Source organism: Elephas maximus, chromosome 2 (genome assembly GCF_024166365.1).
Source record: "Elephas maximus indicus isolate mEleMax1 chromosome 2, mEleMax1 primary haplotype, whole genome shotgun sequence".
Lineage (NCBI taxonomy): Eukaryota > Metazoa > Chordata > Mammalia > Proboscidea > Elephantidae > Elephas > Elephas maximus.
This window is the reverse complement of record NC_064820.1, coordinates 224,943,262-224,966,880: the sequence shown is the minus strand read 5'-3', so window position 1 is coordinate 224,966,880 and position 23,619 is coordinate 224,943,262. Positions and strand designations below refer to the sequence as shown.

Here is a 23,619-nt window from a genome sequence, read left to right as displayed (position 1 = left end):
TTTTGAATCTTGATGTGCTTTGGACTCCTTCAGCCTTGGGTCCCAGAAACATCCCCTGAGGACAGGCAATCCCGAGGCACAGGCAATCCCGAGGCACTGACAATCCCTGATTCTGTGTGCCGTTTCCAGGTCGAGCTGGGGGCCCCCGTGGGCGCTTCTGCTCCAGGAGGTGAAAAGAAGGGGCAGCATTTAGGCATCCTGGTAGCTGCAATATGTGGGCCTGAAGCATTTGCAGAAACATGCCGGCCAGGCCGAGGTCCAGCACAACCATGTGACAACCTGGTGCTCACGAGCCACTAGGATTAGGACAGACATGAGCCGGGAGACCAAGGATTCTCTTCTCCCTTCTCTTGGGGACTTTTGACAGTGGCTGGGATCTGGGTGTCCCCATCTCTGTGTTTGGGTTATTTGTGATTTCCAATCCTTTCGTGGAGCCCTGGTGACGCAGTTGTTAAGAGGCTGGCTGCTAACAGAAAGGTCAGCAGTTCGAATCCACCAGCTGCTTCTTGAAAACCCTCTGGGGCAGTTCTACTCTGTCCTATAGTGTTGCTATGGTCAGAATTGACTTGACAGCAATGGGTTTGGTTTGGCTTTTGGTTCATCCTATCATAAATATGGAGGACACCTTTCCCCCCCTTGCTGGTGGCCCAGTGCTGTTTCCCTACCACTTTGATCTTGGTCCAGAAGCTCAGCCTTCCAGTCTGATGTGGTAAACCAGCAGCCTCTCCCAGTTGGGCGGCATGGTCCCAGAGGTTGGTCATGCAGCCATAACATCAGGGCCAGGTTCAGCTCAGTACCAAGCCAAAAGGGTAGTCGTGCCACCCCTGGTGCCTATGCCACCCACCTTACTGGGCGAATAAGACAGGGCTCGGGAAAGAAGTCAGGTGGCGGCGGTGCGGAGGCACTGAGTGAGGACTCTGGCGGGCTGCCCTGCCTGCTTCCCCAGGCAGTGACTGGCCCAGGGTGGGGGAGGGTGGAGAGGGCCCTGCCGTGGATATGGACACCTGGATAAATTCTCTGGAAAAGTCCCTGGGACTCAAAGTGCCCTCACCCCAATCTCCTCCCTCACTTGGATTGGGTTGATTATAGACCCACCCCCAACCCTCTGGGGCTCCCAGCATCGCCCCCAACGCTCTCCCCCAGGAGCCTCACTTGGAGTGGGACAGGCCGTTACCACAGGGTCAGTTGTCTGTGATGAAATTGGCACATCCTCTCCCTTACCCTCCTGAACCGCCCCCCCTTCTTTTTTTTGGTTCAAGAATATTACTCCCCAGGCCTATGAACATGGTCTGTCCCTCCGGGACTCAAGAGCTCCCAGCAGCCCTTGGTTGTCCAGGGACCCCCTCCCCAGGATATGCTGGCGACCCTGGCAAAATCTCAGCAGGGCCCAATAGAAGGTGGCATTTGGTGCCAGGAGAGGAGGTGGTGCCTGGAAGGGTGTCTCAGAAGTGGGTGATTAGGTTCAGAACACGCCCTACACTGATGGCTTCATTAGCATTACAAAGAAAACCCTCTTCCCAGACAGGATTCCATTCACATTCACATGTGTAGTCCTAAGGATTCCAACACAAGTTTTTGGGAGACAATTCAATCCATCACAGAGGGCCTGGGAGGGGCAGAGGAACAGACCAGGTCAAGTTCTCTGTCTCTCTTGGTCTGTCTCTCTCTGTGTGTCTGTCTCTCCCTCTATATCTCTGAATGAGATAAGGCAACACTGCCTTTGTCGTCTGCCATCTGGCCTGGGAGATCCTTCACAAGGGGCTGTGTGGTCGTGGAGCTGAGTGCTGGGTGCTGGGATGGGCACGGTATGTGCTTACTGGCACACGGACGCGTGTTGTGCTTACTCTTTAGAGTGCGGGGTCACCTCCAGTATGACCCACCAGAGCCGGATCGTGGGGGGTGAAAGTGCCGCCCTGGGGGCCTGGCCTTGGCAGGTCAGCCTGCATGTCCAAGGCGTCCATGTCTGCGGAGGTTCCATCATCACCCCCCAGTGGATCGTGACGGCTGCGCACTGTGTGGAAGAGTAAGTGGCTGTCCCAAGTCGCCAGGGAGGTGGGCGGTGGACTGAGAGAGCGGGGGCTCTAGAGCCAGACTTCTGGCTTGGAACGTGGCTCTGCCACTACGAGATGCTGAGCAAATGCTTACCCTCTGGAAGCCCCAGCTCCCTTGTCAGTAAGTGGGGGGGATGAGGGCACCTGCCTCTTGGCGTAGCTGTGAGGACGTGTGTGTCAGAGTCCACCCTTCAGCACGTGGGCATTGCATGCATCCTGTATGCTTATTCTGGGCACCGGGGGTGCCGTGTGGGATTGGATGGTACAGCTAGAATTCCATCTAGCCTGGAGTCTTCTCAGCTCGTAGAAGCCACCACCTCTCAAGAAGTCTGATCTCTCCAGGACGCTTGTCCCCAGAGAGTGAGCACTCAGACCTGATCGAAGAACTCATTCCCTGCCGAAAGCTACTCTGTGATCCCGAGTTAAGAGTCCTTGGTGACAGGAGTAGGGAGGAGTCATAATTTATAGTGTTAACCTTCATAGACGAGCTGCTGTTGTTATGGTTTGGTGCCATCAAGTCGGCTCCAACTGGTGGTGACCCCATGCACAACAGAAGGAGATGCTGCCACGTCCTGCACCATCCCCATGATCGGTCATGGGTCAGAGCGTTGTGATCCATAGGATTTCCCTCGACTGATTTTCAGAAGTAGATCACCAAGCCTTTCTCCCTAGTCTTAGTCTGGAAGTTCTACTGAGCTGTTCAGCATCACAGCAGCACACAAGCCTCTACTGACGGACAGGCGGTGGTTGCACATGAGAGGTGCATTGGCCAAGAATCAAACCCAGGTCTCCTTCGTGGATGGTGAGAGTTCTGCCACTGAGCCACTAATGTCCCAGCCCTTTTTTTTTTTTTTTTCATTAAACAGGTATATTGTCACATGACTGCTTTGGAGAAACCCTCCTTCAACAGGGCTGTTTTTCTGGCTTTGACTGGGTTCTGTGCCTGTGTGGGTGGCTGTATCTACCCTGTGTGTCAGACCCTGTTCAGTTCCTCTTTCAGCTCACATATTCCAGTCTTCTCATTGGTGGGGGGATTAGCACAGAATGCTGGCATCGGACGTGATGTGATGTCATTGGGTGCAGTGGTTTGCACCCCTCATGAAGACACTGCAGATGGTAAAGGCCCCAAGTGCCTAGTCCTGGGATTGGTCCAGACGGAGGTGATATTACCAGCTGCTTCTGATTTTGATGGTGGATCTAGTCCCCACCTACATGAAGTCAGCTCCACTCCCTTGTCCAGCCACTTCTTGAGGACGAATTTCTGGAAAGGGAGCTAGCTAGCTATTGATCTCGGGACTGTGACACAGACTGCCAGGCTGCCCTCCAGGAAAATGGCCCAGCTTTGACTCACTGGCCACGGCTTCTCTTTCTGCAGACAGGGAAAAATTAGGAGGTCAAGTTGCCCATGGTCACACAGATAGGTACAAGGGCATTCCTAAGGTGCTTCAGCCTGGATCAGGTGAAATGTCCCTAAGTATGTGGAACACAATGGGAGTGCCAAATAAGGATGTGTGTGTGTGCACACGTGCGTGTGTGTACATGCGTGTGTTGTGTATGTGTGTGTGTTCATATATACAGGTGTTGTGTGTGTACATGTGCGTGCACTGTGTGTTTATGTCTGTGTGTGTGTGTGCACGTAGCAGCGCAGGAGTTGCTCAGGAAAAGGCAAGATGGGCTGTTCACAGGAAATGTGAGCTCTGAGGACCCGGCTGGTATTGAATCCGGGAAGAGGAGAGAGGCGGAGAGTCACAGAAAACTGCCTGCTTTTAAACCAAACGAGAAGGGCGAGGAAAACAGGAGCGGCCACCAGGGGGCGCAGGCCAGGGCTTTTATGCCTCCCACGAGTGAGTTTGCAGATTCACAGTGGTGTGGGCTGTGCTCCAGGGTCTCACTGAGCCCCAAGGGTGATGGGGGGCTGGGCTTGGGTGGGATGACTCCTCTCCAGTTGCCTCTAACGCCCCAGAAGAACTGAATTTGGTGCAGAATTCTTCTACACTGAGAAGTGAGTGGAGGATCAAGGGCAGGCTAACCTTCACGTTATCAAACGAGGTAATGGGCACACAGGTCCCAGGCGTGTAAAGAGAACAGTGAGTGAACAGTGTGTCAGGTGGTATACACACGAGCACGTCTGAGTGTGTGCAGCAGTCTCTGACCTATCAGAGGAGCAGCAGGCCTGGCCCCTGACAGCGTTTGTAGGGAAGTGACCGCAGAGTCTTTTCAGTTGAAGTCACCTGCCCTGACCCCATCCTTTGGTTGAAAGCACTCCCATCCTCTGCCTTGGCTCCTGGTGCAGCCACTTTCTCGTCCCCCAAGAGTGCACCCACCGTCCCTGACCCTGGAGTCTGCACCTGTACAACAGGTGTGCACTCTGTCTCCCCAGGGGCTAGTGTAAAGGTTGAAGGAAGCAGTTCCTCTTTTTCCACCAGATTCTGGTGGCTTTCTAGAATTTGAGGATCCCCGGTGGTGCAGTGGTTACGGGTTCCGGCTGCTAACCAAAAGGTCGGCAGTTCAAATCCACCAGGCGCTCCTTGGAAACTGTATGGGGCAGTTCTACTCTGTCCTATAGGGTCGCTATGAGTCAGAATCGACTCAACAGCAACAGGCTTGGTTTTGGGGTTTGGTTAAAAGGGAAAGGTGCCCCTGGGTGACACAACTGTTTGTGCTCGACTGCTAACCTAAATGTTGGCAGTTTGAACCCACCCAGTGGCACCACGGAAGAAAACCCTGGCGATCTGCTCGCATTCTACTTGCCATGAGTTAGGATCAACTCAACAGTCACAGGTTTGGTTTGGTTTTGGTTAAAAGGGAAACATCTAGATAAAAGTAATACCTTGCTTGGTAAGCTTACACCTTAGAATCTATTCATCAGTGCATATTTATTAAGCACCTACTGAGTGCCAGGAGGAAACCCTGGTGACATAGTGATTAAGAGCTATGGCTGCTAACCAAAAGGCTGGCAGTTTAAATTACCAGGCGCTCCTTGGAAACTCTGTGGGGCAGTTCTACTCTGTCCCATAGGGCTGCAGTGAGTCGGAATTGACTCGATAACAACGGGCTTTGGTTTGGTTTGTGTGCCAGGCAGTGCTCTGGCATGTATAGGTAAGACCCAGTCCTGCCAGAGGGAGGTATGGAAGCTAAGGGAGAGATTTAGGCACAAGAAGTGTTCTTGAAATTGTGAAGGGTTTGTGGGTTGGTGCCTAGTGGAACATGAGAGAGACTGGATTCACTGATGAGATAAAACATGAGCGAGTCTTGAAAGAGGGGAAAGCGTGGCGGATGAGGCTGTGGGGAGGTGGGGAGAGACAGGAGGGACTCTGGATGTGGGGAGGGTGAGAAGAAGCTGAGGCCCCTCCTTGACAATCCTGTGTGGTTTGTGGCCAGCCGTACTGCCTCTGGGAATCATGGCTCCAGCTTATGGTTTTTGAAGGGGGCAGCGGTGGTTCAGTGGTACAATTCCTACCTTCCATTAGGGAGACCCGGGTTCCATCCCAGCCAATGCATTTCATGCGTAGCCAACAGCTGTCTGTCGGTAGAGGCTTCTATATGACGCTGAACAGATGTCAGTGGAGCTTCCAGACTAAGATGGACTAGGAAGAAAGGCCTGGCGATCTGCTTCTGAAAATCAGCCAGTGACACCCTATGGATCATAATGGTCCAGTCCGCAACCGATCGTGGGCATGGTGTAGGACTGAGCGCTGTTTTGTTCCAATGTCCATGAGGTCGCCGTGCGCTGGGGACTGACTCAACAGCAGCTAACAACAACTATGGATTTTTTTTTTTTTGAAGTTTCTCAAGGGCACGCTTCACATCCATGGTTCTGAGATGCTGAGTATTGTATATCTTTCTTTTGCAGACCTCTTTCCAGCCCATGGTATTGGACAGCCTTCGCGGGGATTTTGACGCAGTCTTCCATGGTATATGGAAGTGGGCACCAAGTAGAGAAAGTTATTTCTCATCCAAATTATGATTCCAAGACCAAGAACAATGACGTTGCTCTTATGAAGTTGCAGGCACCGCTGACCTTTAACGGTATGCATCTTTGTTCCTCTGGCTCAGGAGTGTGAATAATTTTGGCCAAATAATAAGTAGGTGCTGCCTGGAAATAGCTGTGCTGTGATGAGTGGAAGCCAGGGAGCTGAGCTGAGTGAGGGTGCTGTGCTGGAGAAGGCAGGAAGGGCTCAGCAGAGGCCGAGTCACCTGAAAATGAGTGAGTGCTGTGTTGAGGGAAGATTTTCTCTACTGTATAGAGTGGTTTTTAATCAATAGATACAAAAGTCTAGAGCAGAGTTTCTCAGCTGGGACTTGACTGATATTTAGCCAAAAAACAAAAAAAATCCAAATCCGTTGCCGTTGAGTCAATTCTGAGTAGAACTGCCCCATAGGGTTTCCAAGGAGCGGCTGGTAGATTCGAACGGCTGACCTTTTGGTTAGCAGCTGAGCTTTTAAGCACCGCGCCACCAGGGCTCCTTTTAGGGCTGGATAATTTTCTGTAGAGGAGCCTACCCTCTGCCTTGTAGGGCGTGAGCTCAATACCAGTTGCCATGTTGTGATGACTAAAAATGTCTCCTGATGTTGCCAGATCTTCCCTGGGGGACAAATCTACCTCCATTTGAGAACCACTTGTCTATCATTTGTAAAGATACTTTCTTTTTCATGTACCGTCCAAAAGTAAGAGACTTGAAAATAAGGATAATTTAAAACAACAAAAGCAAACACACCTCCTCTTAGCTCCTGGCTTCTTCCTCGACTCCTATTCTAGTCCATCCAAGGGTCTGCAATGTTCTAGCCACACACAGGAACGGAAGACACAAAACCTAGTCCCTCCCCACGAGTTGCTTGCGTTCAACTTGGGAAGTGATTTACACACAGAAAAAGCAATCCGTGGGCAATGGCCTGTTGTCCATGGAAACAATTTCTCCATTTCCACCAGATCCTGATGGCTTTCTAGAATTTGAGTCTCCCTCTTCAAGGGGGAAAACCTAGATAAAGTAATACCTTGACTGACAAGCCTACGCCTTGGAGTCACGGTTACTAACTGCCATGGAGTCGGCCCTGACTCACGATAACACCATGCACAACAGAACGAAACGCCGCCAGGTCCTGCATCATCCCCGTGATCAGTTGCGGATCAGACCATTGTGATGCATGGCTGATTTTCGGAAGTAGATCTCCAGGCCTTTCTTCCTAGTCTGTTTTAGTTTGGAGGCACTGCTGGAACCTTTTCAGCATCGCAGCAACACGCAAACCTGCACTGACAGATGGGTGGTGGCTACATGTGAGGTGCATCGGCTGGGCATGGAAGGCAAGAATTCTACCACTGAACCACCACTGCCCCCTACAGTCCATTTGAAAAACAGACAAACCAGTTGCAGTGGAGTGGATCCAAGTCATGATGACCCCCGTGTGACTCCATAGAGTTTGATGCTGTCAGGTGCCGTTGAGTCAATTCCAACTCATAGGGACCCTGCGTAATAGAGTAGAACTGTCCCATCAGGTTTTCTTGGCTGTAATCTTTATGGAAGGAGCCCTTTTGGCCAGTGGCTAAAGCCCCTGGCTGCAAACCAACAGGTTGTTGGTTCAAACCCACCAGCTGCTCCATGGGAGAAAGATGTGGCAGTCTGATTCCATAAAGATCGACAACCTTGGAGACCCTATGGGGCAGTTCTACTCTGTCCTAATGAGTTCCCTGTGAGTCGGAATCAACTCGAGGGTAATGGGTTTGGTTTTGGTTTGGTAATCTTCAAAGGAGCAGATTGCCAGGTCTTTCTCTCAAGGAATCACTGGGTGAGTCCAAGCCACCAACCTTTTGGTTAGCAGCTGAGCACTTAACCGTTGCACCACCAGGGCTCCTTAGAGTCTATTAACACCCAAACCCAGTGCTGTCGAGTCGATTCCGACTCATAGCGACCCTATAGGACAGAGTAGAACTGCCCCATAGAGTTTCCAAGGAGCACCTGGTGAATTCGAACTGCCGATCCTTTGGTTAGCAGCTGTAACACTTAGCAGTCTATTAGTATGTGTTTATTAAGCACCTACCGTGGCCATCAGCTTTTTGGCCATTGCCACATGTATGTCTTTTCTACCCTCGGTCACGTGAAAATATTGCATATTTTTAGAGGTAGAATTAGCAAATAATTCTGTATGTAACTAGCATAACTCTCAGAAGAGTTATGCCTGTTAGAACAAGGCACCAGGCGGGGGCAGAAAGTGGGAGTTTCAGGTCACATCGGAGTCCAGAAATTTCCTTGGGGAAGATGGCGGTGATTCCAGCCCCAGCAGCGCTTACCTGGGAACGGTCCAGGTGGAAACCATCCCCTGAGGCTTCCGTTAAACCAGACTAGCTCACAGTGTTGTCTCTTCTTCAAACAGACAGAGTAAGTCCTGTGTGTCTGCCCAACCCGGGCTTGATGCTGGAGCCCACGCAGACCTGCTGGATTTCTGGGTGGGGTGCCACCCAAGAGAAAGGTAAGGCTCCCAGCACGCAGGAAACTGGTCTCTCATAACAGGGTGCCAGGTTTGGAAGTAGGAAGTCCAAGCTTTAACCCTGATTCTACTAAGTGCCTGGATGACTTTGGGCAAATCACTCAGTCTTTGTGCCTCAGTTTTCTCACCTGCTAAATGGGAAAAATTGTACCCACCCTACTGAACGCACAGCAGTGTTCCTGATAAGATCCAACAGGACAATGTGTGAGAACTGATTTTTGAAGTGTAAAAAAACCAGTTGTCATTGATTTGATTCCGACTCATGGAGACCCCATGTGTGTCAGAGTAGAACTGTGGTCCATGGAGTTTTCAGTGGCTGGTTTTTGGAAGTAGATCACTAAGCCTTTCTTCTGAGGTGCCTCTGGGTGGACTTGAACCTCCAACCTTTCTGTTGGCAGTGAGTGCGTTAACCGTTTGACATGTAAAGGCCATATAAGTTTAAGACGTGTAAACCATCCCTCTCTCAGCCCATGTCCACATCCCATAGTTAATAAAGGGCTGCCCAGAAAGTCTCCATCCTACGCTTGGTAATGGTCTTGGTGAGAATGGGCTCCATGACCTGTGAACAGTCAGCCATAGAACGTCAAGTCCACATCCTTCTGCCCAGACCACCACAGGCAAGTGGAAGGCACTAGGCTTTCCAGTGTGGGCTTGCCTGGTTCCCACAGTCATAATTTGCCTCCATTCCAGATAACATTTCCCAGATGAAGGGACCCTGGCTGTTTCATTTGTAGGGAGGGTTGGAAGTGCTTGGTGGTACAAAGAATTATTTTATGGGTGGTTTACATCCTTGTACTTCCAAAAAAAAAAAACAAAAAACTTAGGGCACACGTATAAGAAACCTTTTAAAACAAGGAAAAGAGTATAAGGTCTGGGTGATTTGAGAGGTGTCAGGGAGACAGTGGTGGGTATCCAGGTACCTTGTTGAAACAAAATTCCTGCAGTTCAGCCTTATGGTTGACTGCAAGCCTCCAAGGCAGCTAAGATAAAAGGGAAAGGCAACAGATGTTTGTAGTACACCTTTAGGTGCTGGACTGCCCACGGTGCTGGACTGCAGTGATGAACAAAACATGACAAAAATATGTGTCCTCAGGAAGCTCACATCCTCTCATGGATGTCTGCAGAGCAGGGAGAGGTCAGGTGAGCAGGGAAGCAATAGACATCCACATAGCAGAGGACAGGACCCTGACAATGAGGGCCTGGTTACTCTGGTCAGGGAAGGCTTGCGGGAAAAGGTGACATTCCAGCTGGGACCTAGAGGGCAAGAATGTTCAAGGAATAGAAAATCCAGTGTGGCTGGGGCGCAAGGACAGGGAACAAGAAGGAGGACTTGTCCCAAGAGACAGGAACAGCCACGTAAACCAGACTACATCAGCTGGAGATTGGAAGAACTAGATGGTGCCCAGCTACCACCAATGACTGCCCTGACAGGGAACACAACAGAGAAGCCCTGATGGAACAGGAGAACAGTGGCAGTGGGATGCAGACCTCGAATTTTTGTAAAAAGACCAGACTTAATGGCCTGACTGAGACTGAGGGACCCCAGAGTTCATGGCCCCCAGACCCTCTGTTAGCCCAAGACAGGAACCATTCCTGAAGCCAACTCTTCAGACAGGGATTGAACTGGACTATAAGATAGAAAATGATAACCGGTGAGGAGTGCGCTTCTTGGTTCAAGTAGACACGTGAGACTATGTGGGCAGCTTCTGTCTGGAGGTGAGATGAGAGGGCAGAGGGGGTCAGAAGCTGGCTGAATGGACACGGGGAATACAGGGTGAAGAGGAGGAGTGTGGTGTCTCATTAGGGGGAGAGCAGCTAGGAGTACACAGCAAAGTGTATGTAAGTTTTTGTATGAAAGACTGACTTGATTCGTAAACTTTCACTTAAAGCACAATAAATTAAAAAGAAGGTGGGCTTGGGCCAGGTCATGCTTGGTGCTGTGGTGTGGACACTCGTCTGTTCTGAGCTTATCTGGTGCTGCTCTAGCAGAACTTCCACGAGTAACATTTGTCTCAGCTTCGCTGGTGTTCTCCTTGGCATTCCTTGGCGATCTCCACGTGGCATCTTTGTACCCAATCTGTGCTTCCTTGTTTCTCTGCCTAAGCTGCTCTTTTTATAATAGCTCAGAAGCCATTGGCTTAAAACTCACCTACACTGATGTGGCCTCATTAACATAACAAAGAAACCCTTATCTCCAAACATCCGCTGGCAGAGCAGTTAGGACTGCAATGCATATTCTGAGGGACACAATTCAGTCCAAAACAGGGGTGACATGACCTGACCCACATTGCTAAAGGCCCTCTCATGGCTGTGTGAGGAGTGGCAGAAGGAGGCAGGAATGGCAGCAGAAGAGCAATGAGGAGGCCATTGCTGGGGTCCCCTGAGACAAGATGGCAACCCCCACCATGGGGGTGGATACGGAGGTGCAGCTACATTTGGGGTGGGGCCTCAGCTTTGCTGATGGACTGAACGTGAAGGAGAGGGAGATGAGAAGTCAAGGAAGTGTGGCTTCTAGTGTTTTCTTCTGACAGTGGTAGGGGCTGGGGGGAGCCAGTCCCTGCAATGGGGAGGATGGGGTGGTCAGAATTTGGGGTGCAGGAAGACGGGGTTCTGTCTTAGCATGTGAAGTTTGGGGTGTCAAGTAGACATCAAGTGGACGTAGTAAGACAGGAAGTAAAGAAGTAGAGACAGCAGGTGTCAGTAATTGTTGGAGAAATTTTAATGAGCAAGAGAGCAGAGAAGTGGGGTGATGGGTGGAAGAAAAAAAACCAAACCCACTGCCGTGGAGTCGATTCCGACTCATGGCAACCCTATAGGCTAGAATAGGAAAGGCTGGTTTGTCTAAAAGGGAAATACACCAAAACCAGGAATGAAACCCATTGCCGTCAAGTCAATTCCGACTCATGACAACCCCATCTGTTACAGAGTAGAACTTCTCTCTAGGGTTTTCTTGGCAGTAATCTTTACAGAAGCAGATTGCCAGGCCTTTCTCCTGTGTTGCTGCTGGGCGGGTTCAAACTGCCTATCTTTTGGTTAGAAGTCGACTGCAGACACCTAGGGACCTACGGGGGGAAGTACAGGAGCTCACTGTGTGGCCCTGGGGATGATCCAGCAAAGAGGCAGCTACACTGGGAAAATCAAGCCAACGGAACCAAGTCCTTGGGTGGAAGAAAGAGCCTGATTCCAGAGGCAGGAAGCTCTCTGCCCCGAACCTGAACTCTAAAACACCACTTGTCATGGAATCAACTCAGACTCACATTGACCTCATGTGTGTCCGGGTAGAACTGTGCTCCACAGGGCTTTCGGTGACTGTGATCTTTTAGCAGTAGGTTGCCAGGACTTTCTTCTGAGGTGCCTCTGGGTGGACTCCAACCTCCAACCTTTTGGTTAGCAGCCGAGCCTTGATTATTTGCACATTCATCACCGATGCTGCCAGGATGCTCCACAGGATGGGCTGGGGAGGGAAGAGGGAAGGGACATGGGCGTGTACGCAGTGTCTGTGGTGGTGGCTTCCAGGAAGGACATTGACTTTTTCTGAGAAAGCATTTGCAGCACCAAGTGCCCTCTGTCCTCTACCCTCAGGGAAAACCTCCAACGAGCTGAATGCAGCCAAAGTGCCCCTCATCGAGACGTGGATATGTAACAACAGATACATCTACAATGACCTCGTCACTCCTACCATGATCTGCGCAGGGTACCTGGAGGGAAACATCGACTCCTGCCAGGTAACGGAGGTTCCTTATTCAGCCTTACCGGCCCCAGTGAGCATGGCATCAATTCCGACTATGGCCGATCCCCATGTGTCAGAGTGGAGCTGTGCTCACAGAGCCATCAGTGGCTGGTTTTTCGGAAGTACATCACCAGGCTTTTCTTACACGGCATCTCTGGGTGGACTCGAACCACCAACCTTTCAGTTAGCGGCCGAGCACATTGACTGTTTGACCACCCAGGGACTCCTGTTCAACCTTAGAGGATGCCTTCTGGCCTTGACCAACTCCAGACTGAGCTGGCGAGAGCGAGCAGAGACCCCGTGACGCTGGATTTCCTGGGGCCGGGGACCTCAGCTGGGTGCAGACCTGGCTCAGGCCCTTGGGGAGCTGTGGTGTCCGCTCAGTGTGAACGTACCTGGGTGCCAGGAGCAAGCACTACCGAAGAAAACCCTATGACGCCCCTTCTTCCGGAAATACTTCTATTCGGCAAAAGTGTCAATTGAACAGAAATAAGTCTTTTGAGTATTTTAAAATACAAGCAACAATTTCTTTAGTGCCAATTAGCTGATATAGATGCCTGTTCATCCTGGGTATAATCTCCTGTAAATTCGAAATACTCCAAAATATTCTCTCACAATATTTCTATTACCTCTTATTGGTGGAGATGTGAAACCTGCACAGTCATACTGAGTGAGACACACACACACACACACACACACCCCTCAGTGCCCTCAGAACCCACACTGACACACACACACACACACACACACCGCTCAGGGCCCTCAGAACTCACACTGACACACACCCCTCAGTGCCCTCAGAACTCACACTGACACACACACTTCTCAGTGCCCTCAGAACTCACACTGACACACACGTACCCCTCAGTGCCCTCAGAACTCACACTGACACACACACACCCCTCAGTGCCCTCAGAACTCACACTGACACACACATACCCCTCAGTGCCCTCAGAACTCACACTGACACACACATACCCCTCAGTGCCCTCAGAGCTCACACTGACACACACCCCTCAGTGCCCTCAGAGCTCACGCTGACACACACACCCTTCAGTGCCCTCAGAACTCACACTGACACACACGCACCCCTCAGTGCCCTCAGAACTCACACTGACACACACCCCTCAGTGCCCTCAGAACCCACTCTGACATACACACACACCCCTCAGTGCCCTCAAAACCCACTCTGACACACACATACACCCCTCAGTGCCCTCAGAACCCACACTGACACACACACACACCCCTCAGTGCCCTCAGAACTCACACTGACACACACGCACCCCTCAGTGCCCTCAGAACTCACACTGACACACACGCACCCCTCAGTGCCCTCAGAACTCACACTGACACACACCCCTCAGTGCCCTCAGAACCCACTCTGACATACACACACACCCTCAGTGCCCTCAGAACCCACTCTGACACACACATACACCCCTCAGTGCCCTCAGAGCCCACACTGACACACACACACACCCCTCAGTGCCCTCAGAACTCACACTGACACACACACCCCTCAGTGCCCTCAGAACCCACACTGACACACACACACACACCGCTCAGTGCCCTCAGAACTCACACTGACACACATACCCCTCAGTGCCCTCAGAACCCAGTGACACACACACACACACACACACCGCTCAGTGCCCTCAGAACTCACACTGACACACATGCACCCCTCAGTGCCCTCAGAACTCACACTGACACACACCCCTCAGTGCCCTCAGAACCCACTCTGACATACACACACACCCCTCAGTGCCCTCAGAACCCACTCTGACACACACACACACCCCTCAGTGCCCTCAGAACCCACACTGACACACACACACACACCCCTCAGTGCCCTCAGAACTCACACTGACACACACACCCCTCAGTGCCCTCAGAACCCACACTGACACACACACACACCGCTCAGTGCCCTCAGAACTCACACTGACACACACACCCCTCAGTGCCCTCAGAACCCAGTGACACACACACACACACACACCGCTCAGTGCCCTCAGAACTCACACTGACACACACGCACCCCTCAGTGCCCTCAGAGCTCCCACTGACACACACCCCTCAGTGCCCTCAGAACTCACACCGACACACACACACCCCTCAGTGCCCTCAGAACTCACACTGACACACACACACACCCCTCAGTGCCCTCAGAACCCACCCTGACACACACACACTGCTCAGTGCCCTCAGAACTCACACTGACACATACACACCCCTCAGTGCCCTCAGAACCCACACTAACATACACCCCTCACACTTCCCACAGCACCCTCGGTGGTCAGGGCGTGAGGAGGTTGTGACTTGATTCTCTGCTGTCTGATGCGTGTCCCTCCAGGGTGACAGTGGAGGTCCTCTGGTCACTTTGAAGAGCAGCGTCTGGTGGTTGATTGGGGACACGAGCTGGGGATCCGGATGTGCCAAGGTGAACAGGCCAGGCGTGTATGGAAACATGACAGTATTCACAGACTGGATTTACCAACAAATGAGGGTAATTTCCCCCACAGCTCCTCCTCCCTGAGTTCTCACTGATTGATTGTACCAAAGTCCAGGTGACTCTGAGGGTGGTGGTGTCACCAGGAAGCTGACTGCTGGCCATGTGTCTGCAGCTAGCACGGCTTCCCCCTCCATGAACGCCCCCCATCATTGTAAGCTAATGTCATTGGCCTGTGGGCCCGTGGGTCTTGGTGAAGACATCAGGTCTCAGCTCTCCAGAGTCCAGAGCAAACAGAACTGTACCTGGGGCTCCCCAGTGCTCTCATGACCACGCTTGGTCCTGGTTCCGCTGACCCAATTACCCCCAGACATCATCGAATCAAACTTTGGGTGATCGGTGGAGTGAAGCAAAGCAACCATTGAGTCCTTACTATGCTTCTTCCTTTTCCGGGGCTCTGGATGAGGCGGCTCCCAAGTTTCCAGGTGGCGGAGCAGCTGGGGGTCCCTGGTTCCCAGGCTTTGGTACAAGGGAAGCTGGTTGTGAAGTGGGGCAGGCCCTGGGCCTTCTCTGTGACCTCTGCCTCACAGACTTATTTAGCTTACAAATGCCTCTTGTCAATCTAAGAAAAAAAATAATCCTACCTTTTTTGTGTTTTAAGGACATAACATTAAAAAATAATAATAATAACATCAGTTTCTTTTTCCTTGTTGAACAGGCCGACAGCTAATCCAGACACCCGTGAAACCACTACACAAGGAGATGGAGGCTGTTTTTAATTCCCCGAGCTTTATGTGTGGTTAGAGGTGATTGGAAGGTCCTTTCATTTTTATTAAACAGTGAACTTGGCTGACTGGGTGCTCTCCACAGAGGCTCCTCTGAGGCCCACTCTCCCCACATGGCATGGGGGCCCTGACGCCTGTCCAGAGGGGTGGCTGGCTGGGCTGGGTGTGGGCGCCTGGGGTCAGACACTTCAGGGCCTGTGGAACAGAGCACTGAAGAGCTGGACGTGCCCCGCTGGGTCCCCCTGCTGGCCCCACCACGGAGCCTACTTTGGGGAGAACTGGGAGATGGGGACCTCTCAGCTGCTGGATGGCTTGAGACAGAAAAGGAAATGCGCCCCCTGGAGAGAGCTGGGGGACCTGGAGGCTGGGGAAGACCCCCAGGGACGCCCCATGCCTCCCCCACACCAGGGGTTTGCTGGTCATTTTCAGTGCCTTCTGAGCAGCCCCAGACGGGGGCTGGAGATAAGGGACCAGCCTTCATGCGCAATGGTGTGATGGTCACCTCTAAGGGCATCAATGGTCAATGGCCTTTTTCTCCTTGAGGGGGTGAGAGTGTGGACGGAGCCCTTGGAGCAGGAAAGTGATGGCAAAACATGTTCACCCCAGACCCCCACGAGCTCCCAACCACCCGCTGCCCCAGGGACCCTGCGTGTTGTGTAGGGGGCCCCCTGGCTGGAGACCAGCCTTACTCCCCGCCCCCTCCTCCCAGCCTCCTTGTAGATGGTGCCCCCTGGGTTCTCAGAATGGGGGCCATTGGGTGCCAGGCTGGCCCTCCACATGCCTGGTAACCACATGGACAGTTGAGGCTGCCTGGGGAATCAGGAACACCCACCCCAGATGCACTGTTTGCATGCAGCATCCCCACATGTGACTACCTCAGTGCTCAGAGGGAATCTTTGCCTTTTGACGCCCATAAGCAGTTCGCCTACACTCAGCTCTTTGAAATTCTCCTTGTCCTTGCAAAGCAGGAGCAGGGGTGTATTTGAGCTACTTCTTCACAATGCCTGACTCCTAATTCCACGTTAGTAAATGAATGTGCTGAGGAAAGCCACCTGTGTTTGTGACAAAGACGAGAGGGATATACTCTGGACTCCCTAGGCCCACTCCAACTCCTTCATTTCCACTGCAGGGATATGCCAAGTGTGCTCTAACCTGAGGACTGCTTTTCCGTGGTCCCACTTCCTTTCCAAGGACACTGGTTTTCAAGAATGAAATGAAAGTTTCTACTGCTAGGACTTGACCTTGAAATTGAAGGGCAGGACAGCTTTGTGCACATGAGCTTTGAGGCTGGGGTGGGAATGTCCTCCCTGGGATTTGCAGACAACTCCACCCTGCAGGGTGCCCACTTCCCGTTCCAGGTGTGAAAACACTTTGTCATGACGGAAACATGCCTTCTCCAGTGCTTCCTTTTATTTATGTGAACTGCTGTTTGTCTTGTTTTGTATCTTTTTTAAACTGTAAAATTCCACTGTGAAATATCCTGCCAATAAATTATATGATTTTTTTCCCCAAGTATTTATGGAATTGCTGATGTTTTCCACGGCAAGTGGTTCATTCGCCATCCTGCTTTTCCTTGTATGGGAATGATGTTGGCGTGGTCGCTGTGCAGCAGAGGCAAGAGTGGAGGTGCTGGTCAGAGGTCACATGGATGGGAGTGGGGGCTGGGCAGACCCATCCTCTGGTGGGTCCCGTCTGCTCCCAGTGATGCCCTGAGGATGACCCCTGAAAGGTTGCCTCTCTTGGCTTCTGACCCAGAGCACCAACTGTCTTCTATACTTTTCTCCCTCAGATCCAGCCAAACCAAGTCCAAATTCCACTCCCTAAAGCTGTCTTCTGAAGTCCCTGCTAGCTCAATGGTTTCAGACCTGCTTCCTCCAATAATGCCAATCCCATTGCCCTGGGACTGTGACTGGGTGGGAGAGGAGGTGTGGCAAGCTTTCCATGTGCTTGAAAATAGGAATCACATCTTATTCTTTGTACCCCAGCCTCCAATCCAGCAGGTCCTCAATACATGACAGGTGACAGGGTCCTTTATGTCAAAATGTATTAAAATTACTACAAAAAAGTTGTAGTTTGTAAAGGAAGCACATATTTTTGTGTGAGACAGTAATATCCTTAAATATACCAAAAATATCCACCTGAGCAAAGCACTTGGTGTTGTTTTCAGCTACGTATAAACCCTGGTTGTGTAGTGGTTAAGTGCTACGGCTGCTAACCAAGAGGTCGGCAGTTCAAATCTACCAGGTGCTCCTTGGAAACTCTATAGGGCAGTTCTACTCTGTCCTATAGGGCCACTGTGAGTCAGAATCGACTAGACTGTGACGGGTTTTTTTTTTTTTTAACAGATTCCAGTATGACCTTATGTTAACTTATAATATCTTCATGTATATGCATCCCAGAATTCTTTACCCAGACCATGAAGTTCTAGGTGACCTGGCCCCTGTCCTCCTCTGTGACCACAGTTCCCATCGCTGTCTCTCCGGCCCACTACTCTACAGCAGGGCTCAGCATGCCAGCTCACTCCCTCCCAAGGGCCTAGAATGGTCTTCCTCATCCTCACAGGGCTGCCTCCAATCCCTCGTTCAGATCTCAGCCCTAGTGCTCCTTCTCAGGCAGGCCCTCTCTGTCCACCAACCTTCGGGTGCTCCATCCATCCCTGCCCACCATCATTGGCTAGCACGTCACCTCATTTTAATTCTCTGCATAACACTTATCAGCATCAGATATTTGTCTTTTGTTTCTTGTGTATCACTAGGGTAGTTTACCTGGCTTCTCACTGGAGGGAGGGTTGATCATGAGACCAGAGACTTGGCAGTCTTGTTCACGGCCACCTCCCCAACACCCAGAGTGGTGTGCTTAATAAGTATTTGTTAACTACCTGAACAAATTAATTAAAAAAGAAAGAAAAATTAAAGCATCTAAAAACTGCTGACAGTGCCCTTCTCTGTGACTTAATACTAAGCTGAACAGTAGGAGATGCTCATGGGCCGGTGCTGCACACCAAGGCACGTGCGTTTCCCAGTTGGAATCCTCTATTACAAACTGAGACACTCTCAGCTAGAGAGGTTGGGTATGAACATGACTATGAGAAGGCTCTCTCTCCCCAGCTAGGGTGAGTCCTAATTACAAACCCCTGTTTTTATTATATCACTACCTTTTCTCCAAATAAACTACAACAGTCTCAGCGTTCATGATCAACCACTGGTTCCAAGGGAAGGACTTTCTTGACCACCTTTCTTCCCCCCCAGCGGAAGGAGGTTCAAAGGTAGACTCACATACGTCTTGGCTGTTGGTAACACGAAGAGATGTCCTCAGACAAACCTTTTATTGAGGATAAGATATGTTTTTAAATGACAACTTTTGGTACTAAGAAGATTAAAACACTCAAAAAAGACTGGGTTATAGAAGACATTAAGGAGGGAATAAAGAAATTCATAGAATGCAATGAGAATGAAAACACTTCCTATCAAAACCTCGGGGACACAGCAAAAGCAGTGCTCAGAGGTCAATTTATATCAATAAATGCACACATACATAGAGAAAAAAGAGCCAAAATCAGAGAACTGTCCCTACAACTTGAACAAATAGAAAGCAAGCAACAAAAGAATCCATCAGGCAGCAGCAGAAAACAAATAATAAAAACTAGAGCTGAACTAGACAACAGAAAAACAATTGAAAGAATTAACAAAGCCAAAAGCTGGTTCTTTGAAAAAATTAACAAAATTGATAAACCATTGGCCAGACTGACTAAAGAAATACAGGAAAGGAAACAAATAACCTGAATAAGAAAGGAGATGGGCCACATCACAACAGACCCAACTGAAATTAAAAGAATCATACCAGATTATTACGCAAAATTGTACTCTAACAAATTTGAAAACCTAGAAGAAATGGATGAATTCCTAGAAAAACACTACCTACCTAAACTAACACAATCAGAAGTAGAACAACTAAATGGACCTATAACAAAAAAAGAGATTGAAAAGGTAATCCAAAAACTCCCAAAAAACAAGGCCCTGGCCCAGAAGGCTTCACTGCAGAGTTCTACCAAGCTTTCAGAGAAGAGTTAACACCACCACTACTAAAGGTATTTCAAAGCATAGAAAATAATGGAGTACTACCTAACTCATTCTATGAAGCCACCATCTCCCTGATACCAAAACCAGGTAAAGAGACCACAAAAAAAGAAAATTACAGACCTATATCCGTCATGAACATAGATGCAAAAATTCTCAACAAAATTCTAGCCGAGAGAATTCAACAACATATCAAAAAAATAATCCACCACGAACAAGTGGGATTTATACCAGGCATGCAAAAAAAGAAGGTATGCAAGGCTGGTTTAATATTAGAAAAACCATTAATGTAAACCACCATATGAATAAAACAAAAGACAAAAACCACATGATCTTATCAATTGATGCAGAAAAGGCATTTGACAAAGTCCAACACCCATTCATGATAAAAACTCTCAGCAAAATAGGAATTGAAGGAAAATTCCTCAACATAATAAAGGGCATCTATGCAAAGCCAACATCACTAAATGGAGAGAGTCTGAAAGCATTTCCCTTGAGAACAGGAACCAGACAAGGATGCCCTTTATCACCGCTCTTATTCAACATTGTGCTAGAAGTCCTAGCCAGAGCAATTAGGCTAGACAAAGAAATAAAGGGCATCCGCATTGGCAAGGAAGAAGTAAAATTATCTCTATTTGCAGATGACATGATCTTATACACAGAAAACCCTAAGGAATCCTCCAGAAAACTACTGAAACTAATACAAGAGTTTGACAGACTCTCAGGTTATAAGATAAACATACAAAAATCACTTGGATTCCCCTACATCAAAAAAAAGAACATCGAAGAGGAAATCACCAAATCAATACCATTCACTGTAGTCCCCAAGAAGATAAAATACTTAGGAATAAATCTTACCAAAGATGTAAAAGACCTATACAAAGAAAACTACAAAGTACTAGTGCAAGAAACTAAAAAGGACCTACGTAAGTGGAAAAACATACCTTGCTCATGGATAGGAAGATTTAACATAGTAAAAGTATCTATTCTACCAAAAGCCATCTATACATACAATGCACTTCTGATCCAAATTACAATGACATTTTTCCGTGTGATGGAGAAACAAATCACCAACCTCATATAGAAGGGAAAGAAGCCTCGGATAAGTAAAGCATTACTGAAAAAGAAGAAGGAAGTGGGAGGCCTCACTCTACCTGATTTTAGAACATATTATACAGCCACAGTAGTCAAAACAGCCTGGTACTGGTACAACAGCAGGCACATAGACCAATGGAACAGAATTGAGAACCCAGATATAAATCCATCCACATATGAGCAGCTGATATTTGACAAAGGCCCAGTGTCAGTTAATTGGGTGAAAGATAGTCTTTTTAACAAACGGTGCTGGCATAACTGGATATCCATTTGCAAAAGAATGAAACAGGACCCATACCTCACACCATGCACAAAAACTAACTCCAAGTGGATCAAAGACCTAAACAGAAAGACTAAAACGATAAAGATCATGGAAGAAAAAATAGGGACAACGTTAGGAGCCCTAATACAAGGCATAAACAGAATACAAAACATTACCAAAAATGACGAAGAGAAACCAGATAACTGGGAGCTCCTAAAAATCAAACACCTATGCTCATCTAAAGACTTCACCAAAAGAGTAAAAAGACCACCTACAGACTGGGAAAGAATTTTCAGCTATGACATCTCTGACCAGTACCTGATCTCTAAAATCTATATGATTCTGTCAAAACTCAACCACAAAAAGACAAACAACCCAGTCAAAAAGTGCGCAAAGAATATGAACACCCACTTCACTAAAGAAGATACTCAGGCAGCTAACAGATACATGAGAAAATGCTCTCGATCATTAGCCATTAGAGAAATGCAAATTAAAACTACGATGAGATTCCATCTCACTCCAGCAAGGCTGGCATTAATCCAAAAAACACAAAATAATAAATGTTGGAGAGGCTGTGGAGAGATTGGAGCTCTTATACACTGCTGGTGGGAATGTAAAATGGTACAACCACTTTGGAAATCTATCTGGCGTTTTCTTAAAAATTTAGAAATAGAATTACCATATAACCCAGAAATCCCACTCCTCGGAATATATCCTAGAGAAATAAGAGCCTTTACACGAACAGATATATGCACACCCATGTTTATTGCAGCTCTGTTTACAATAGCAAAAAGCTGGAAGCAACCAAGGTGTCCATCAATGGATGAACGGTTAAATAAATTATCGTATATTCACACAATGGAATACTACACATTGATAAAGAACAGTGATGAATCTGTGAAACATTCCATAACATGGAGGAACCTGGAAGGCATTATGCTGAGTGAAATTAGAGGCAAAAGGACAAATATTGTATAAGACCACTATTATAAGATCTTGAGAAATAGTATAAACTGAGAAGAACACATACTTTTGTGGTTACAAGGGGGGGAGGGAGGGAGGGTGGGAGAGGGTTATTTACTGATTAGTTAGTAGATAAGAACTACTTCGGTTGAAGGGAAGGACAATACTCAATACAGGGAAGGTCAGCTCAACTGGACTGAGCCAAAAGCAAAGATATTTCCGGGATAAACTGAATGCTTCAAAGGTCAGCGGAGCAAGGGCTGGGGTTTGGGGACTATGGCTTAAGGGGACTTCTAAGTCAATTGGCAAAATAATTCTATTATGAAAACATTCTGCATCCCACTTTGAAGTGTGGCTTCTGGGGTCTTAAATGCTAACAAGCGGCCATCTAAGATGCATCAATTGGTTTCAACCCACCTGGATCAAAGGAGAATGAAGAACACCAAGGTCACACGATAACTATAAGCCCAAGAGACAGAAAGGGCCACATGAACCAGAGACTTACCTCATCCTGAGACCAGAAGAACTAGGTGGTGCCCGGCCACAACTGATGACTGCCCTGACAGGGAACACAACAGAGAACCCCTGAGGGAGCAGGAGATCAGTGGGATGCAGACCCCAAATTCTCATAAAAAGACCAGACTTAATGGTCTGACTAAGACTAGAAGAATCCCGGCGGTCATGGTCCCCAAACCAGACATGGAAGGGACTGGACAATGGGTTGGAGAGAGATGCTGATGAAGAGTGAGCTACTTGTATCAGGTGGACACTTGAGACTGTGTTGGCATCTCCTGTCTGGAGGGGAGATGGGAGGGTAGAGAGGGCTAGAAACTGGCAAAACCGTCACGAAAGGAGAGACTGGAAGGAGGGAGCAGGCTGACTCATTAGGGGGAGAGTAAGTGGGAGTATGGAGTAAGGTGTATATAAGCTTATATGTGACAGACTGACTTGATTTGTAAACTTTCACTTAAAGCACAATAAAAATTATTTAAAGAAATAGAAAAAAAATTCAAAAAAAAGAAGATTAAAACAGAGAAAGAGAGACAACTGCTTAACTGAGATGCCAGGGAAGTTTCAGGAAATGGTAGATCAGACATTTGGGCCTAGCCACAAATTAAAAATCAGGAAAAACAGCAGAAGATTACATTATGGTTTTCAGTATAAAGAAACAAACAAATGGAGCAGCAATTTTACATTCAAAGAACGTAAACAAAAATAAAGGCTCAGATTTACAAGGCTTTCATCCAGAGAAAGTGGAACAGTGTGGGGCAGGAGAGGAAGACAGAGAATATCAGAGGAGGTGCCCACAGAGGGGGACAGAGTGGGTCTGTGACCGAAGACTTTAGAAAGGGATGTCTTAGTTACCTAGTGCTGACATAGCAGAAATACCACAAGTGGGCGAAGAAGCTAATTTTCTCACACTTCAGGAGGCTAAAAGTCCAAATTCAGTTTGTGACTCTATAGGAAGGACTTTCCTTGTCTATTTCAGCTTCTAGTAAACAAACAAACAAAAACCATTTGCCCTCAAGTCAATTCTGACTCATAGCGACCCTATAGGACAGGGTAGAACTCCCCCATAGAGTTTCCAAGGAGCATCTGGTGGATTCGAACTGCCAGCTTTTGGTTAGCAGCCAAGCTCTTAACCACTGCACCAGCAGGGCTCTTCAGCATCTAGTTGTTGCCGGCAATCCTTGGCGTTCCTTTGCCTCTGGACGGGTT

At 48.8% G+C, this 23,619-nt stretch overlaps 1 protein-coding gene across 2 annotated transcripts in view; it reads left to right on the top strand.

The window, feature by feature from the left end:
• Window positions 1-17,011, top strand: part of TMPRSS2 (transmembrane serine protease 2) — a 58,858-nt gene extending 41,847 nt beyond the window's left edge. For both annotated transcript variants that reach the window (XM_049874914.1, XM_049874915.1), the window contains 6 exons: window positions 1,852-2,023; window positions 5,905-6,080; window positions 8,421-8,516; window positions 12,117-12,259; window positions 14,624-14,776; window positions 15,438-17,011. In XM_049874914.1, the coding sequence (XP_049730871.1) occupies window positions 1,852-2,023; window positions 5,905-6,080; window positions 8,421-8,516; window positions 12,117-12,259; window positions 14,624-14,776; window positions 15,438-15,449 (752 nt within the window). In that variant the 3' untranslated portion in view covers window positions 15,450-17,011. The remainder of the gene's footprint in view (window positions 1-1,851; window positions 2,024-5,904; window positions 6,081-8,420; window positions 8,517-12,116; window positions 12,260-14,623; window positions 14,777-15,437) is intronic.
• The last annotated feature ends 6,608 nt before the right edge of the window (window positions 17,012-23,619 follow it).